General features: G+C 48.6%; 1 protein-coding gene across 1 annotated transcript in view; it reads left to right on the forward strand.

The window, feature by feature from the left end:
* LOC119381037 (Bardet-Biedl syndrome 7 protein homolog) overlaps positions 1-20,436 on the forward strand; it is a 793,778-nt gene that overhangs the window by 492,296 nt on the left and 281,046 nt on the right. Inside the window, exons 10-13 of the mRNA XM_049412187.1 lie at positions 3,459-3,543; positions 3,604-3,703; positions 6,272-6,467; positions 11,489-11,563. Of these exons, the coding sequence (XP_049268144.1) occupies positions 3,459-3,543; positions 3,604-3,703; positions 6,272-6,467; positions 11,489-11,563 (456 nt within the window). The remainder of the gene's footprint in view (positions 1-3,458; positions 3,544-3,603; positions 3,704-6,271; positions 6,468-11,488; positions 11,564-20,436) is intronic.

Here is a 20,436-nt window from a genome sequence, read left to right on the forward strand (position 1 = left end):
CATGTTCGCTTTCTTTCGTCCTCGTTCGCTCTACCGGCTACGACGACGCCGACACGGCTCAACGCAGAAACGGGCGCCTAAGATCTGCGCTTTAAACTTGTTTATTATGGGCCAGCTTGTGCGCGGAAAACTAGATGCAATAGAGAGTTTGAGAATTGGGGCCCCAAGGAGTTTGGGGACCCAAGAAGCTTGCGAGCCGCTAGGGCGCATGCGCAGAACGAAAGCCACTCTTGGGCTTTTGAGCTCGCGTTGACCTGAGACGCAAAAACTGAAAACTAGCGTGGGGCCCCAAGGCGTCTTGGTTCACAAGCGAGAAGACACAGACGCCGCGCGGGCGACGGCGCAATATGGCCTGCGTCTCGCATGATTTTAAATTTCCGCCTGCGTTGGGTCAAGCGCACGGAGCGCCACGCGTGACGAAATTTAAAATCATGCGAGACGCGGGCCATATTGCGCCGTCGCCCGCGCTGCGTCTGTGTCTTCTCGCTTGTGAGCCAAGACGCCTTGGGGCCCCACGCTAGTTTTCAATTTTTGCGTCTCGGGTCAACGCGAGCTCAAGATCCCAAGACTGGCCTGGGTTCTGCGCATGCGCCCAGGCGGCTCGCAAGCTTCTTGGATCGCCAAGCTCCTTGGGGCCCCGATTCTCTAACACTCTAATACCTAAGAGTGCGCTGGAGCGTTTCACACAAGAAGTGTCCCTCGAAAAAAATCACAGCGTATCCTTGGAGTGAATGATGATGAGTGGGCGAAGCTGCGGAGGTTCATCGGTAAACCGTGAATCTTCCGTGAATTCTGCCCAGTACATCATCACCGACGTGAGATCGGGCGCGTTTATACTAAAGGTTCGATGAGAGTTATGACGACTTGCAGCTCACTTTAATTTTACATGTACGCTGTGAATTTTCTTTGTTTAATCACGCACAGGAGAAATCGCACACACGCACTACCTTGGAGGTCAAAATCAAGTGCCTATATATACGGGGTGGTCAGTGAACGGTTGTGCAGCGCGAGCGGTCGGTTTTTTCAATCAAGACGCTGCCGCGACGCTTCCTCACGACGCTGCCTGCGTCGGCGCCGCTGCGCCGCGAGGCAAGATATGGGGGGGGGGGACCGTAGGAGAGGAGAAAGATGGGGAAGCGTAGGAGAGGAGAGGGCGATACATATCACGTACTGTCGCAGCGCATTGTCTTTAGGGAGCCTTCATGTGTGCACGCCCCCTTCGTTTTTAAGACTGGTTACACACTACTACCACGGCCGCTACATAAAAAAACAGGTGCGGCCTGCTGCGTGGCGCCGAAACGGCGTCCGGGGCCTAGTTCTCCTTGCGCCCGCACTGGCGCCACCACACTGGTACAGCTGTTCACGGAGAAGCGCTTCGACAGCCGCGTTTGTACGCCCGACACTTACTCCAATCAGGCCGTAGATAACGCGTTTTATAGCTGCACATTACAGGTTGAATATTGAAGTCGGTATTAGAACTGCCGATTACACCACATATGTGAACACTTTGCACTAGGAGTACCAGTGCTTTGTAGAGTGGGCCTCAATACTGTCCACGAATGCTGCCCGTTTGACTCACCTGAAATGAAAAGTGTCACTCAATCACTGATCCCCTTAATGGGCAGGCAGTCGTCGGGCAGATTCCAAGGGCTGACTTATCGGCCCACCGAAACGCAGCGCGAAAGCACACAAAATTTAAATGTAGGTCCTGTTAGTGCGCCAACAAATGCCGGTTGTGGTCCACAGCAAGAGTTAGAGCCAAGAGTTGACAACACAAACAAAATATATGCTCAGTTAAGGGAGTACAAACATCACGCAAACATCCACACTCGGCAGGTATCAATTACAACTCACAACATCACTTAGATGGTGTTTAAAACAACGGGAACAAACTTACCGTGCTACAAATGCACTCTCATCCATTAGAAACTATCCAAGAACACTTAAAGGCCTTGAATATTCACCAAACGTGTGCAGCCCACAATTCTTCGAAAGTTTCTCGAATATTTCTCTTCCAGGAAACACCCAAACGAACTCCAGCTCTTGTCACCGTCATTCGGCGACACTCTTCTAAACAGTGCTCCCACGGTGTCATCACTACATCATCCAAGATCGAGTGACCGCACTACACGACTCACATGAACAACATAACTTCTTCGCCGACTTCACCATACCATCCTACCCTCCGTCGTCTCTCGTTTGGATCCTTCCCGGTTTCGCGAACATTCCAAGTGACTGTTCGGCTCGTAACACGTAGCGCAGCGACAGCTAGGGGAACGGAATTCGTCTCGGCTGTTCGTCTGCGGAATCGGTCGGTTCCACTTTGATTTCTCGAATTCTCCCCTTCTGCGCTTTTGTTAGGCTGTCGCAACCGCGACAGCGTCTTCGGTGGAGAGGGTAGGGGCTCGCCCTGGGCGCCTTTTGATGCTCGTCTTTTTTTTTTTCTTTGCGCGCACCCGTTGGGGGTAACAGTCGGCGCAGTGGCTTGACGCTGTCGTCAGTATGCGACGGCGCGCGCCTGTTTTAGCGCTCGTTTCTGACTGAAAGAAGTGCTCTGTTACGAATATTACGCTTCCCGACACTGTAGATCGCATGAGAATACGCGGTACTTCACAGTAGCGTCTTTTCACGCACTAGAAGAGTTACACAGCGGCACACAACAGCTTCGCGTCATCACACCGCTAGAAAAAACCGTCTGCCACACACGCGCACACCAAAAAACCGTACTCAGGCGCAGGAAACACGAGGCAAGCTGCTCACACGCGCGGTCACACACAAGGCACGAGAAAGCACACGAAAGTGCACATGGACACGCATAAATCTTGAGGCGACCACATAGTAACACGAACCGGCGTCTGCCTTGTGGGCCGTGCTAGTGGCGCCCTCACCCAAAACAGCTGCCGCTGAGCCGACCCGCGCTCGCCCATTGACGGCGACGCGACGCAGCAGGCCGCACCTGTTTTTTTTTATGTAGCGGCCGTGCTACTACGACGGGGACGAACGGGTGCCGCCATAAGGAGCTTCGCCCCTAAAACGCAGGTCTTCTTCTGCAAAGCCTCGCAGGTGAAGCCACTTTCTCGTGCCCATGCGCGAGAGGCATGCGTTGCGCTGTAACAGGAAGCGTGAGAAGGCACGAGGCATTGTAGACGCAGCGGCTCGCTGGCTCTTGTGGTAGAAAACTCATTGGGGCAGTTTGTCTTTCACTCTCTTTTGTCCTCGTACACTATCGTTTACGCCGAGAAAGGCGACTCCACTCAACGCAGCAAAGCGTTGGCAACAGGCACCTAAGAGCTGCGCTCTAAAATTGAGCAGAGTTTGGGTGAAAGACGCGTCGTCGGTTTCCCCGTTGTCGATGCGCTTCCATGGTGGCGTCATAAAGAGTAAATTAGCCGTAACAAGCGTTCCGCTGCTACGCGTGTAAAACACTGCTGGCTGATGCTCACGTTCTCCATTGACAGAACTGTGGCGAAAGTGTCACATCCGTGCAAGGCGGTGCCATCGGGAACGCTCACTATGAAGAAGTCCTGGTCACTACTTACAGTGGTGAGAAGCGGCTAGTCGAGTCACGAAGCGCCTGTGATTGCCTGTTTACGTTTCGATCAGGATGGATCTTCGGGCTGTCCGCCGAGCACTCGGAGAAGAGACTGGACCCCAACTACCTGCTCATATCGCCGGAGTCGGCGCAAAAGATCTTCAAGCTAAAGTAGGTGCCTTTCTTGTATCATACCTGAAATTCTAAACAAGCCGATTAGAGAATACCAGCTGATAACGAAGCCAAGAAAGGGACGTAATTTTGTACTGCTATAAGCGTATCGCAATAAATGTGATATAGATGTGAATAAAGTAAAGACGACGAAAAGACCCCCAGCAGGGACCCAATCTGCTACCTTCGGATTACACGCGCAATGCTCTTACCAACGTAGCTACAGCAGCGGTCGTCCCCTCGTCCACTTATGTGAATGCGAACTCTGGGGGTGTTAGTCAGCGTCGCTTTTAGCCATGACGGCCAGTGTGGAACACTTTGTTTCTGCCAGATGGCGTCACGTAGCACGTGAACCTTTAACGAGTGGACAACTGTCCGCTCATTTCACGTCCACTTTACTTTCTTCACGTCTGTATCACAATTACTACAACGCACTTTAAACAGTACAATTAACGTCCCTTCCATGGCTTCATTGTCAGCTGGGTTTCATTAAGGCGATGTCAAACAAAGAAACGAGTCCTCTGAATTCCCTTCCCTTAAAGGGGCCCTGCGACACTTTTGCGACTGCCTTATTTAGCACCGCAAATGCGTGTAGTTATGAATGCCGAGACGAACGCAAAAAGAATTATGCAAATTGGTGCACGAAAAGTGAAGTTATTTGTCCTCAAAGTTCAAAACTCAAGCAGACGACGACGAGAAACGTTTTTTTCGGATTTCACTCTCCCGCTGACGTCAAAGACCGGCTCCAATCACCGCGCGCGTCTTATAAAGACATACCGGAAATGTCACCTCATGGTGGCCTTCACACAGTACATTGCTACACCTCTTTTTGACTGCGTTGTTACCATGCTTACGACAAACCACGTCCGTCAGCTAGCAGACGCTCCCATGGTTTGTCGTGTAGTGCACAAAATGAGTCTGGAAGACCTAATACCCCTGCCACACTGGAGGTGTTAATGTCATTTGGTTCGAAGGTCATTCGGCGCAACGAATGTCATTCGATATGAGGTGGTGCTACACAGGAAAAAGTAATGTCATTCGTTCGTGATACCAATGTCGATAATTTAGAAAAAAAAGCCAGAAAAGGTAAATGTAGCGTGGTAGAAAACGTAAGTTATTTACTTTAAAAGACATGTAGGGAGTCGCTTTGCTAAAACAAAAACGCATAGAAATTTTGTATTGGAATATTTCTGGCCACTACAAGCCAACACGAGCCTTAGCTTTTAGCCGCAGCTGACAGAATGAACACAAGCAACATGGCGGACATGGCGGTGCCACTGAACAACGACGCTAAGCTGCAGCAACTAAAGCGTTTAGTTGCTGTCAGAGCAAGCGTCTCCGTCTGGGTACAGTGCGCACGCGGAGCTGATGCCATCGCTGCAAGCGCACGTGCGCGTCGGCGTGTGTTTGTTTACATTATGGCCGACCGCGCCGTCCTGCGAGTGGTCTCTGTACCACTGAGGTTGAGAGTACAAAGTTTTTTGCGACAGCCTTCCACACAACCATAACACAACTGCTCTCGTTAAGATCACAGATGCCTTAAAAAAACTCAAAATTAATAGCGTGTTTGCATTATTTCTTCTCAAATTGAGAACGCTGAGTGCCACATTTCAAGTAGTCTATGGGGTTGAGAGTATACATTCGGTGCTAGTGCGATGGCGAATGTGTTTCTCGAACTCATTCGATCGCCTAAGTCATTCGGTTCTAATGACATTAAATATCGCTGTGTAGCAGCCGCATAATCTCATTAGGTGCGAATGTCATTCTGTTCGAATGACATTAAAACATCCAGTGTGGCAGGGGTATTACAGACCTCGAGCGCGAGCTCTTGCGACGCAGTGATTGATTGCATGTCGTGCACGCCATTGCAAATTGAAAGTGCGTCGCTGAGCCCCGCGCAACGCGAGGATGGCTCCATGGGCCCAGACGAAACGCTAACGCCCGATGACGCGGAAGGCGTCGGCCGGTAAGCGTTTAAATTTTTTTTTTTTCGTTGACAGCATCGCGCCGAATTGAGCGTTGCGTGTTTCGCAGGTGGCGGTGTGGCCGGTGTCGCTCGATGCCGCAAAAGACAAAACGCGGAAGAGTATCGTTTGATTACCATTCCACAACGCACCTAGCGTCGTGTTCGTTGTTTTGAAAATATATCAGTTAGAAACAGGAATCATTTGTTTCTGACAAAGCATAAAAAGGGGTTTTGCTCCTCTTAGACCTCCGCAGTATGGCCTAGCTACCACCATATGAATGTTGCACGTCACGTGTCGCGTCAAGCCAATCAAAAACGAACGGTCTTTGTCGTCACTGTCACATGACATCACGCCACTTCCTGTAATAGAAATAGCCGATGTGTGTCGCCATAGTGCGAAATCAAGGTAGTTTATCCCGTGAATTAAAATTATAACCGCTTCGATTTCGGCGTTGCCACTTGCGCAACAATATCGGTGCATTCCACAGTGCCAGAAGAACAGATGAAAAAGACATGCTCAAATTGTGTCGCAGGGCCCCTTTAAGCAAGCCGACTGAAATTTGCGTTTTGGAGCAAGGCTTAGAGTGCAGAAAATACCCCAGGGCGGAAGTGGAGCAGCTGGAGCAGAAGGTTGCCCGCGAACGCGAGACGTACCAGCTGCGCACGTACTCGGACAAGGGTTCTGTCTCCGCGGTGCCCTTCTTCGCGCTGGACGACTCGTTCGTGCTGCACCACCAGGATGCCTCTTACGTGCTGGCCATTCAGCTCCAGACGGCCATTGACACCGTCGTCTTGCAGGTGCCCAATTTACAGCAAAAGTCTTGCTTGGCCAATATGCACTCTAATGTCTACTGTAGCCAGCAGGCATTGCGCACATAGGGCCCTAACGGATAGAACGTCTGCTGCAGCACACTGTATTAAGCCACCCAATAAATGCGGCTGCCTGAACAAACTACAGGCGCTTCCCACATTTTTAATAGTCCTATGTGACCATCGTCGGCCTGTCTGTAGCTATTGTGTTAGGGTGACCAAAAAAAAAATCACAGCATATCCACGGAGTGAATGATGATGAGTGGGCGAAGCTGCGGAGGTTCATCGGTAAACCGTGAATCTTCCGTGAATTCTGCCCAGTACATCATCACCGACGTGAGATCGAGCGCGTTTTTACTAAAGGTTCGATGAGAGTTATGACGACTTGCAGCTCACTTTAATTTTACATGTACGCTGTGAATTTTCATTGTTTAGAAAACCATTGCTTTAGAAAACTTCTGGCGTCTTTCGTTAAGCAGCTGGCGTCTTTTCGTTTTGCTTTAGAAACATCTGGCGTTCTTTCGTTTTGCTTTTAGAAAACATCTGGCGTCTTTCGTTGGTTTATTTCATCAATCAACGGCGTTTTGAACAAAATTTTTATTGTTTAATCACGCACAGGAGAAATCTCACTAGGCACTACCTTGGAGGTAAACAATGGCTGCTAATGGGAATGAGAGACAGAAAAAGTCGGCTTTTAGCTAACACGTACACTTCTACTTCTACTAATGTTTCCTACTGGAACATGCCAATGGCTGCTAATGGGGAATGAGAGACAGAAGAATTCGGCTTTTAGTTAACGCGCACGCTGCGAATTTTTTATTGTTCAACAACGCACAGGAAAAATCTCCCACCGGCACCACCTTGGAGGTCAAGATCTGGTACTAGCGTTACGACTGGTTACGCACTACGACTACTACGACTACGAGGGACGAACGGGTGCCGCCTTAAGGAGCTTCACCCCTAAAATTTGCAGTGGCTTAGCTCGGCTATGCCAGGATATACGTAGCGTTAGCAAAGGTTCAGCTGATTATTCTTATCTTTCCATATTGTCTAGGATTATTAGCCTTCTTCTGTTCATTCTTCGTACACCGCTAATTGAACCACTAATTGCCAGGCAACTGCTTTGGGATTCGTGAGGTAAGCTTCTCGGCTCTTCTGCGCCGTTGAGCAGCATTTGGGCTCTCCTTCTTTATGGCGTTACCCACCTGCAAATGCCAGTCAGAGGCGCTATCAAGCGGCTCCAGCGCAGTGTCAGACGGTGACTGCACAGCGAAGGCAAAGCTCAAGACTCAGGACAGGTAGACTGCGCGCGCGCCGGCGCCAGTGTGTCCACCATGGCTACAACGCCACTCCTCCCGAACGCGCAGACCAGCAGCGGTGAGCCGCGCGCGGCGGTGGCGGAGTCCGCGCGCGCGCCGGCGCCAGTGTGTCTGCGGCGGCTACGACGCCACTCCTCGCGAACGCGCAGACCAGCAGCGGCGAGCCGCGCGCGGCGGTGGCGCAGAGCGCGTGAGATACCGGCTCCGGTGAGCCATCTGTGTGACATCACTGATCCTCGCGCATGCGCAGCACGGCTCATGAGGATCCACGCGAAATCGGCTCCGGCTAGGAAAGTGTAGCTAACGCTACAAAAGATGGGTCATTCCGTATGAGTGAGCCCGATCGTTTTTAACAGCGGAGCCGTTTAAGCTTGACTTTGGGCCGTGCTCTGCGACCGCTCAAAACTCGGCGCAGCTGTGCAAGGCGAAGTGGAAGCGTAGCATAGCCACGCGTAGTACAGTGTAGCAAGGCGTGGGAAGCGGGGGTGAGGAGGACGCAAACGAGGAAGGGTAGCACGTAGCGTAGCCATGAATGGTAAGCGGAAAGGCAGAGGACGGAAAGGCGAAGGCATAGTAACGAACAGCGAGAAATGAGAACAGGTGGCAAAAGGAAGGTCAACACTGTGAGGCATAGCAGAGCCGTGTATAGAAGGCCGCTGGAAAGGGAATTGATGGTGAGGAGTAACGTGGCAAGAAAAGGAGTTCCAAATGGGATGATGCCGAGAGCGAATCCGTGACTCCGACGCGAGCGCCAGTTGCTGCAGTCCTGAGTGGGCGCGATACCAGATTCCCCTTTTGGAGCATAGAAATCGCTTTCAGGAGACGAGCTACTGAAGGCTCAGCAATGCGATCTGTTTTGTCGCAAATTTTGTGACGGTCTCAGGGAGATGGAACTCCGTTACGCTGCTTGTCCCGCAGTGGACGCGGATAGGGGGCTAGAACCAGCGTGCATCCCTGAGTCCCCCGCGGAATCGCAATTACTGGACCGTGACGGCCTCCTGTTGAAGTAAACAGCCACCGATGACGAGTCCATTCATGCGTTTAAGGTGGTTATGCCGAAACGTTTGAGACGCACACTGCTGCAATTCTGTCACGACGAACCCACGGCCGTTCACAGTCCATTTGAGTGAGCTCGCGTTCGCAATTCGAACATCCGATAGTCGCTCGACTGGTTGCTCGCCCACCTTCCTAAATTTCGGAAGGGATTTGCCAAATCCGGTGACCAGTGCCATTCAATGGCAGCTCGCGGACGAGGAGACGCAGGTAGACTATTCTGCTTACGCGTCGACACTTCGGGACCGGCTTTGTTGAGCTCTCTGTAAACAAGGCAAAGGCACTGAAAACAAAAGCCATCGTATTCCGTGCAAAAAACAAAATCTTTTCACCTACACAAGCGTTAGCTTACGTAGGTGAAGACATTATTTTTGTAGATGAACATAAATTTTTGATGTCTTGTTTTCATCAAACCTCAGCTGGAATCAACACGCCGTTGATATCTGCAAAAAGCGTCTAGCGTAGTCGGTGTGCTAGCTCGTTGTACCTTACCCGCTGAGGTGAAATTGCAAATATACCATGCTCCTTTTCTTTCGCACATAAACTACTGCAGTTTGGTGTGGGCAACCACGACAAAAACTAAAATAATGAAACTTCAGATCCTGCAGAAAAAAGTTATTAGACATGTAGCTAATTTAGATTATTTGTCATTAACACAACTCGTGTGTCGGGAGTACGGTAATATTGAAGTTCAATATATGTATACCTTTCGCATTCTGCGATCCTGCTATTTCTCTTCCATTTCGTTTCAACAATCCATTAAAAATACCGCATGTCTAACTGCAAAAATTGTTTTGTTAAAAACAAGAAGCAGTGATGTTTGGTTTGTTCCGAGATTTCGTAATAATTACAAATCGCAAACATTGCATTACAATCTACCAACGATTCTCAATAAATACAGTCACGTAAACAGCTTCTCGTTAAAAGAACTGCGATCCGTTTTTGTAAATATAGGCTAACTTTTTGACGTTGTAAAATGTATTGTTTCTGTACGATTTCATTTTTCTTTTCAGTGTGTGCATCCATACTGTACCGAATAGGCTATTATGATGGAAACATATAGCAATAATAGTGTCTTTATAACTTTGTTGTCTAACATCTGATGTACATTGTATGATGCAGGTCATACACAAGGAGCCATTTTGTATATAAATTCCCTGATATCTCGTGATTATATTTTATTTTTTTATTAATTTGTGGGCTGATAGTGGTGTTATGGTTCTTGGATTTTTGCCCTTTGTGTTTTTTCAGCTTGCACTACTTGTGCAAAGCTGGGGCCATCGGAGAAGCTTGTGGTCACCTAGCTTCTTCGAGCTTATTACGTGGCTCGTCTCACTATGCTTGGCCTGCTTCACAGTAATGACGTGCGAGTTAGGTCTCAATATTCGTGTTATTGATTAGCTAGGCCTTAATTAACAGGGCAGTGAATAGCTATGTCTTCAATCGTAATGGTTTAATTAACACAGTATTTCTTAATCAAATTTAATTAACAAGGTCCTTTAGCACGAATGTATTTAACACAATGCTAATTAGAGTGGTCATAATTACCGCATCCTTGGCGAGGAAGTTCTTAATTAGCTTGGTTTGAATTAGCAAGGCCCTAATTACATCGGTCTTAACTAATATGATACTGAATAGTCCTGTCTTGATTGTTCAAGTTATAATTACCACGACATTAATAACTCAGGTTTAATTCGCAAGGTGCTGATTAGTAGAGAGGTAATTAGCATATTCCTAATTAGCACTATAATAATTAGCACGATCTCGGTGAGTAAGGTCTTGGTTATCTTGGTTTTAATAACACGCTCCTAATTAGCGTCATGTTAATTAGCATGGTCTTAATTAGTTTGTTCTTAGCATTACACGGTTCATTAGCATGGTCTCCGTAAGATGTGGCTTAATTAGCTGGGAGCCTTAGCATGATTTGGCTTAATCAGCTTCGCCACAGCATGTCGTGACTTAGCTAGGTATACCGCCCAGCCAATTAGCTAATCAGCCGGCCGCACCTGCTCGGGGAGCGAGCAGACGAATAATAAGAGGATGAAGAGGGCGCGCGCCGGCCGAGCAACGCGCTAGAATGTAGAGGCCGACCACGGTGATTATACCCGTGGCCTCGGCGATTTGCTCTAGCCGCGGAGTTGGAAGGCGCTCGGTCGGAACTAATCTCGGAGGCCACGGTGCTGATTATTCTAAAGGATACTTAGTGCAGAAATTAAACGCTTGAAAATGAATTCAAACGGCCCGCGAAAACCATAAAAAATATAGTAAGTAGAACTTTCTGTCACTTTTCTTGCATGGGTGCACTTCTGCACTTAGTGGAACGACAAATAAATGAAAGAAGGTGCCTCTAGTTCGAAGACACATTACTCGAGAAGAACTCACCCATTGCACCATATCTACACTTACTATATATATATATATATATATATATATATATATATATATATATATATATATATATATATATTGCTTGTCTTCATCATCTCTACAATACGTGTTTGCAGTATATGACACTTGATGTCTTCGGCGTATTATCTTTATAAACGGTGTACTTCCAGTTTGTGCTAGATTGAACCACCGAGGAACTGGCTAAATCGTTACTTCTAACACGCCTTTGTACATCCTTTACATTTGCAGTCCAATGTACCCGTTGACATCTTGGACAGCAGCAAGAATTCAGCCGTTGTCAGTTACACGACGTGCGACCCTCAGGTAAGGATGCTCTTTTCAGCACAAGGGTAGATATTCGACCCAGTTGGTAACACACGGTAAAAGATATTTGGCGCATATACTAAAACACAGGGACGAATAACGACGGACACAACGCGGCGCTCATTCCAAACCTGGGAGTACGTGCTGTGTCCGTCCTTTACTTGTGTCACTTGTAGGCTAAAAATTATCTGTATTTTAATAGCTTCAATATGAGAGCGGGTTTTGTGCAACACCGTCTCCGCGTGTGCAAAGTGTGCACTAGAGAGCCCAATAGTTACACTCAATAGACCACTGTGTGCGGCGTGGTGAAAGACGGCCACGTGTTTGCCGCATGCTGAATGAAAACTGCCAACGTTTATGTTCGTTACTATGGCGTTACTATGGCGTTACTATGGCGTTTGTAAATAGCGTTACTATCACACTTCAATAATTAATATCTGGGGTTTAACGTCCCAAAACCACGATATGATTATATCGTAGGGGAAAGCTCCGGAAATTTCAACCACCTGGGGTTCTTTAACGTGCACCTAAATCAAAGTACACGGGCCTCAAATATTTACGCCTCCATCAAAAATGCAGGCGCCGCGGCCGGGATTCGATCCCGCAACCTTCTGGTTAGCAGTCGGGTACCATAACCACTGGACTACCGTGGCGGGGCTACCATCACACTTCCAACGACATGGAAAAATCAGTTTCACCGCAGAAGCGAAGCAATGAATGCGAATTGTAATGTTATGCCAAGTAATGCTAGTCGCCAACTCTTTTAGATCCAGCCTCGCGTAATTCAACGAAACGCTGGTGTGAGAGAATGCTTCAGGGGCAGGTGCGCTCAGTCTCTTCGCGTTGAGACCGCGGCACGTAGAAAGCTATACGTAACCCTCACTGCCGGTGCACAAAATTACATTTATACGTTATTTTGTAACCAATAAATTACAAGGCTACACTGTAACTGATGCACATATAAGGTACATTGCAGCCCTTATAAATGTTGATATTATAGAGGTTACGCAGTAGGCCTTTATTTTATAAAACCGAAGTTAACCTCTAAAATGTGTTACATTTAGGCCTTCAGGTACCGTTAGAGGAGTTTTTGTTTTCTTTGCACTCTATGTCCACAGCCAGCCTATACGTTTGCTATGATGCTCTATACAAAATGTTGCGCTTCAACATATTTTTTGCATGTTGAATTGGGCAAGCAAGTCATGTCGGCCAGTTTACTCAATTGTTCTCACACAATGTTCTGTGCAGTTTTTTAAATTGACATTGGAGAAAGGACTTCCCCTTTCAATCCTTTTCAATACAACATTGAAAAGAGGAGATAATTTGGTGGAATCACTGTTGTATCCATATATGGTTTCTTTTTCAACCCCATAATTCTGCATAAGAATCTGTCGTGAGAACAAATGTCACATATCAAGGATGACACTACTGACCCCACTCGAGTGCAAACTATCTTAAAGAGAGACATGATGTATATGTTCAAAAGCTGAGTGCAATCAAACCAAAGACATCCCTATAGGGAGCTGAGGCAACCTCGAAATCTAACACATCCTGCTGTGTACAGTCACTGCTTGACCGCCCACACAAATCACCTATGCATAGTGTTCGGATATGCACCACCTGCTATGTTTCTCAAATGTGTGTGTGCAGGTGTGTAATATATATATATATATATATATATATATATATATATATATATATATATTACATACTGCCAGTCCCAACGGGGCTATTGCAGGAGGGCAACCAGAAGATACAAGAGATACACTTACATTGAAAAAGTGAAAATATATGACTACAAATCTTATACGATATCACATGGATTGTATGGGAGCATAACCAATGTGGTAGAAAACATTTAGAACTCAGATTTGGTACATAGTGGACCGTTTCAATAACATGCGAAAAATGTCACTAATAAACATGAAGAGAATTCACTGCGTATGGCACTGATACAATTATCATAATCAAAAAGCACTCAAGAATTTTTACAAGTAAAGGAGAGAAAAAACAACAACATCAATTTAGCTATGGGTGGCACGAATATGGTTATCAAGCAATGTCAAAAAAGTATTCAAGTCATTACTATTGGTTATACAGCCGGGTTATCTATTCCATCCTCTGATTGACTGTGGGAAGAAAGAATACCTGAAGCAGTTGCTGTTAAAATGGTATTCCTGTAAAGTTAATGGGTGTTTGTGGCGAGACTGTCTGGTTTCCGAAATGGATATGAACCTAGTGCTGTTGATGTTTAGCTGTTTATGAATAAGTAGGAAGAGCATTTTTAGGCGTGAGAGTTTAGCGCGATTTCGTAATGTTAGTAGCCCAGCTCTTGCGATTAATTCAGTGGGTGAATCGAGCAAACTGTATTTCTTGTACATAAACCTAACCGCCTTTCTTTGTACACTTTCTAGCTTTTTATTTAAGTTATTTGTGGCAGGGAACCAGACTAAGTTAGCGTATTCTATTGTAGGTCGAATTAAGGTTTTATAGGCTAAGAGATTTGTTTGAGGTGGTGCGGATCGCAGTCGTCTTTTAAGGAAAAATAATCCTTTTAAGGCTGAAGATGTAACGTAGTTAACATGTGCCTCCCATCTAAGGTCACTAGAAATAACGAATCCAAGATACTTATGCTGTTTGAGGGAAGTTAGTAGCGTGTCACCAATAGTGTAGGCATAATATGAAATGATTTGTTTACGGGTTATTCTTAACAAGGCTGATTTTTTTGCGTTTATTGTCATCTGCCATTTCGTGCACCATGCTGACACAGATAGTAGAGCATTGCTGAGGACCATATGATCTGAAGGAGAGTTAATTTTTTTCTATATAATACAATCGTCTGCGAAAAGCTTTATGTTGGTTCCGATGGATTGGGGCAAATCTTTAATAAAAATCAGAAATAGAATAGGAGCTAAGACTCTGCCCTGTGGTACACCTGAGGTAACTTCCGTTAGTTCCGATGTTTGCTGGTTTAATTTCACAAACTGCGTCCGATTGGTTAGATATGCACTAATCCAGTTTGTGATCGGTCCTTTACCTATTGTCGCCTGCAAGTTTTTTATAAGCTTTTGATGCGAAACCCGGTGAAATGATTTTGAAAAGTCGAGTGAGATAAGGTAAATCTGCTTTTGATGGTCAATGGCTGTTGAGAATTCATGTATTAATTCGGTAAGTTGCGTAACAGTGGAAAGACCTTTACGAAATCCGTGCTGAGATGGTGTCAAAATGTTCTCCTTTTCAAGGTAAGTAGTTATAGGTTTAAGAATATAGTGTTCAAATATTTTACAGGTTGTGCTCGTTAAGGATATCGGGCGATAATTAGCGACGTCAGCTTCACTACCCGATTTGTGAATTGGTATGACCTGTGCCATTTTCCAGTCATTGGGCAGTGAATATTTTGTTAAGGACATGTTAAATATAATAAACAGATATTTAGTTATCTATTCGGCGTAACGGGTGAGAAACTCATTCAGTATATTATCAGGCCCTGGTTGTTTCTTGATCTTTGTTTTTAGCAAAAGGTGAAATATACCTGCTTCGTTTATGCGGAGAGGTTCAATGGGGTTTACGCCATGAATTTCAAGAGGTGGTGGGATGTCGTTGTCTGTAGTGCAAAATGAGTGATAGTAGTTGTTGAATTGATTAGCTCGGTCTCTACTTTCTTCCTGAGACATTGTACTATCTTTTTTTATTTTTTGGATTGAGGTAGTTCCAAAATTTTTGAGGTGCATCGTTAAGAAAATTAGGTAGAGTGTAAGAAAAGTAGTGATTCTTGGCTGCTTTAATTTGAGACTTCATTCAACTAATGGCTTCCGCAAGGTTTTTACCAGTTGTGGGATTCGATGTTTGTTTAGAAGACTTTCTTAGGCGCTTTACTTTACGTTTTGCATGAATAATGTCACAATTTATCCATGGATTGAATTGTTCTTCTTTCTTTGTTTTAGAAGGTATGTAGTTAGAGATGCAATACGAAACAACTTCTATAAATCTCTGCCACAACGTTTCGATACCAACATCCGGATCACCGGCAAGCTCCTCAAATAAACTAAATTCGTGTGACAAATGGTCAACTATACTAGTGTCATCAGCGTTGCTGAAATCGAGAAAGGACAAAACTGAATTTGAATGACTGATGCGTTCATGCAAGGGAATCGAACATATTACCATCTTGTGATCTGATATACCATCTGTTAACTCAATGATTTATATATATATATATATATATATATATATATATATATTGTTAAGCTGTTTATTGGACGGCACTCGGCGACAATGCACTATGGCGACAGTCAAGGCAAGAGCACGGGCTCCAAGAGCGCGAGCGGCGTTTAGAAGAGGACGACCCACTAGGAGCCGCTGGAGAGCGCAACCGTTAAGCAGTACCAATTGCTTCGCCACAATTACCCCGGGTACGAAAAGGGAGCCGTCCGGCGACCTAACAACTCGTTACTATGAGTGGGTCATAGTAGGCCTTGAGGCGCTCCACGTTGACTATGTCGCGCCCTCGACGGCGCATGTCCGAAGCTGGTTCGATGGGTTCGATCAGGTAGTTGACCGGGGATGTGCGCTCGACGACCCGGTAGGGGCCTTCGTATTTCGGCAGTAGTTTTGAAGAGAGGCCGGTTGCAGTGGTAGGGACCGAGAGCCATACGAGCGCTCCGGGGAGGAACGTGGACTCAGAAGTGGCGGTGCCACCACGAAGGCTCTTCTGCCGCTCTTGTTCGTGCGTTGTAAAGGCCTTTGCAAGCTCGCGACACTCTTCAGCAAGCCTGGCTGTGTCAGAAATAGGCGCACAATCAGATGGATCCGGCTTGTAGGGTAGTATCGTGTCGATGGTGTGCAACGGGTGCCTTCCGTACAACAGGAAGAAGGGTGAAAAACCAGTAGTGCTCTGAGGGGCGGTATTATAGGCGTAGGTGACGAAGGGCAGAATGGCATCCCAATTTGTGTGATCGGCGGCGACGTACATTGAGAGCATGTCGCCGAGCGTGCGGTTGAAGCGTTCGGTTAGGCCATTCGTCTGCGGGTGGTAAGCAGTAGTTTTGCGATGAACAGCATGGCACTCTTTGAGAATGGCTTCGACGACTTCCGACAAGAAGACACGGCCTCGATCGCTGAGAAGCTCCTGGGGTGGACCGTGACGCAGCATGAATCGGTGTAGCAGGAAGGAGGCAACATCACGCGCTGTAGCCGCTGGGAGGGCAGCGGTTTCGGCGTATCGCGTTAGATGGTCAACGGCGACGATAGCCCAACGGTTACCAGCCGACGTCAGAGGAAGTGGTCCATACAAATCGATGCCCACGCGCCCAAACGGACGGTTAGGGCAAGGTAATGGTTGTAGACCGACTGGTGACACGTGCGTTGAAGGTTTTCGGCGTTGGCAATCAAGGCAGGAGCGGACGAACTTCTGCACGTAGCGGTACATCCCTCGCCAGAAGTATCGTTGTCGAATGCGGTGGTAAGTTTTGGATACCCCAGAGTGCGCGCATTGCGGATCAGAGTGGAAGGACTCGCATATTTCAGCACGCAGACTTCGGGGTATCACAAGTAGCCACTGGCGGCCGTCGGCGTTGTAATTGCGTCGGTGCAGTAGGTCGTCACGAATGGCGAAATGGTGGGCTTGACGACGCAACGCTCGAGTGGTTGGTGTTGTCGACGGATCAGTGAGCGAGTCTATTAGCGAAGCGATCCATTTATCCTTGCGCTGCTCGGTAGCGATGGTGTGAACATCGATAGAAGAAACAGCAGTGTGAGACACTGAGCAGGAGGCATTGTCGTCAGGCAAGGGGGAGCGCGAGAGGGCGTCGGCGTCAGCATGCTGACGTCCGTTGCGGTACAGCACGCGGATGTCATAGTCTTGCAGGCGAAGTGCCCAACGGGCGAGACGGCCCGAGGGATCCTTCAATGACGACAGCCAGCATAGTGCGTGGTGATCGGTGACGACATCAAATGGGCGACCATACAAATAAGGTCGGAATTTTGTAAGGGCCCAGATGATTGCCAGGCACTCTTTTTCCGTGACAGTGTAATTGGTCTCGGCTCTAGTAAGCGTACGACTTGCGTAGGCGACGACGTATTCGGGGAACCCTGGTTTGCGTTGCGCAAGAACAGCACCGAGGCCTACACCGCTGGCGTCCGTGTGTACCTCCGTTGGGGCCGTAGGGTCGTAGTGGCGTAGTATGGGAGGAGACGTCAACAAACGACGGAGCTTTGCGAACGCGTCGTCGCATTCGGACGACCACGAATGTAGGGGCCCGTTACTTCCAAGGAGCTTCGTCAGCGGCGATATGATGGTGGCAAAGTTGCGTATGAAACGTCGAAAATAGGAGCACAGTCCTACGAAACTGCGCAGTTTCTTTGACGGACGTAGGTTTGGGAAATTCGGCCACGGCCCGAAGCTTGGCCGGATCGGGAAGGATTCCGTCCTTGGACACGACGTAGCCTAGGATGGTCAGCTGCCGTGCTGCAAATCGGCACTTCTTCAGGTTCAGTTGGAGGCCGGCGTTGGTCAAACGCGTCAAAACATGCCGCAGACGTTGAAGATGCGTGGAGAAGTCCGGAGCGAAAACGACGACGTCGTCCAGGTAACACAAGCACGTGTGCCATTTCAAGTTGCGCAGAACGGTGTCCATCATGCGCTCGAAGGTCGCGGGCGCATTGCACAGACCAAACGGCATGACGTTGAACTCGTACAAGCCGTCGGGCGTGACAAAGGCTGTCTTCGGTCGAGCGTCATCAGCCATGGGTACTTGCCAGTACCCCGAGCGCAAATCGAGAGACGAAAAGTATTCTGCTCCTTGGAGGCTGTCAATCGCGTCGTCGATTCGCGGCAGTGGATAAACATCCTTCCGAGTGATCTTGTTGAGCCTTCGGTAGTCCACACAGAAGCGCACAGAACCGTCCTTCTTGGCAACGAGAACAACAGGAGACGCCCACGGGCTGTCCGAGGGTCGAATAACGTCGCGTCGAAGCATATCGTCCACTTGCTCATTAATTACCCGACGTTCTGTGGGAGACACGCGATATGGACGTTGCCGCAGTGGTGGTTGCGCGCCAGTGTCGATGCGATGCGTAACAGCGGACGTGCGGCCGAGAGAAGTTTGCCCTACATCGAAAGAAGAACGAAATTCTTCCAACAGGCACAGAAGCTGGGAACGCTGAACCGACGTAAGGTTGTCAGCAATGGAGGGACCAAATACATCCGCGGGTGAGGAATCAGACGTGGAAACGGCACTGATGGTACGGGAACTGGTGCAGTGCGAGTCATCGGGTGCGTCCAAAACTTGTGCGTCTTCGAGGGGCTCCACTCTGCCGAGACATTCCCCTCGCACCAACGTAACAATGTGCGGGGATGGGTTGGTAACAAAAATAGCGGTGCTACCCTGAGTGACTTGCACGGTCGCGAAAGGTACCAGCAACCCTTTCCTAGTGTAAACGCGGTCAGATGGCGAAAGGAGTGCAATTGTGTCACAGAGACCGGCGCAATAAACTGGCACAGCCGTCGACGAGTTTGGAAGAACTTTGGTATCGTCTTTGACGAGGGTCTTGGTGAATGCCGATGGACTGTCTGCCGGCGTCAAATGTGAGAACGGTGAGAGTTCGAGGGCGGCTGGTGCGCAGTGAATTTTGGCGTCGTGGCGGGAAAGAAAATCCCATCCCAGGATGACGTCGTGGGAGCATGCAGCAATTATGATGAACTCGACGTCGTACAGAACGTCCTGAATGACGACGCGAGAAGTGCATACTGCTGTAGGCCTAATACTCTGGGAGCTGGCAGTACGGAGGGACATCCCAGAAAGTGGCGTCGTCACTTTTCGAAGTAAGCGGCTAAGTTTTGCGTCCATAACGGATACGGCGGCTCCGGTGTCGACAAGGGCAGATGCGCGAACACCGTCCACAAACACGTCTATGACATTCGATGGACATCGCTGAGGGCTTTTACAGTTCGATAGTGTCGCAGCCCTTGCCTCGTGGACTGCGACGACTAGTTTTCCTGCTCTCGTGCTACAGAACGTGGCCGCATTGGTGACAGTGAGCGACGGCGTGGAGACGGAGAGCGGCGAGTGGATGGAGCTGGGCTTGACGTCGGCGACATAGGCGGGTCGTAGAATGCACGGCTGGACTGGCTGGTGGTGGTTGACGCGACTCGAGGCGGCTGCACGCGATGGCAGTAACGGGCCACGTGACCGGCATAACCGCATGCAAAGCAGATGGGCCGATTGTCGGGTGTGCGCCATCTGTTCGCCGGGGCAGGTCCCGCCCACGTCGCAGGATGCGATTGACGAGGCGCCTGCTGAAATGACTGCAAGGTAGGTTGCAGTCGGGGCCTGGGAATGACGGCAGCATACGTAGCCGGCACGCCCGCTTCGAAGGACGGAGGTCTAGCGGCGGCTTCGGCGTAACTCAACGGTGCAGCCGCAGGGATTGCCTGGTGCGTCCTGGGGACGACCTGAGCGTAACTCTGTGGCGCAGGAGCCGGAGGTTGCTGGTGATACTCAGGCATCACCTCCGCGATTTCCTGCTCAATCGCTCGGCGGATGGGAGGAAGAAGGGTCGTCGACGACTGTTGAACGTGCGGCGGGTGGGCGAAGGCCAGGAGAGAGAACTGGCGTGCGATTTCCTCGCGCACGAATGCCTTCATTTCTGCCAGCAGCGTGGCCTGGTCAGGTATGGCCGCCAAGCCAGCAAGCTCTTCGTCGCGTGATGGAGAGCGACGGGTCATCGAACGTTGCCGGCGGAGCTCCTCGTAGCTCTGGCACAGTGTTATGACCTCGGCCACGGTGGAAGGGTTTTTAGCGAGCAACATGGTGAAGGCATCGTCGTCAATGCCCTTCATAATGTTCCGGATCTTGTCAGACTCGGACATGGTG

This window comes from Rhipicephalus sanguineus, chromosome 2 (assembly GCF_013339695.2).
Source record: "Rhipicephalus sanguineus isolate Rsan-2018 chromosome 2, BIME_Rsan_1.4, whole genome shotgun sequence".
NCBI classification, from domain to species: Eukaryota; Metazoa; Arthropoda; class Arachnida; order Ixodida; family Ixodidae; genus Rhipicephalus; species Rhipicephalus sanguineus.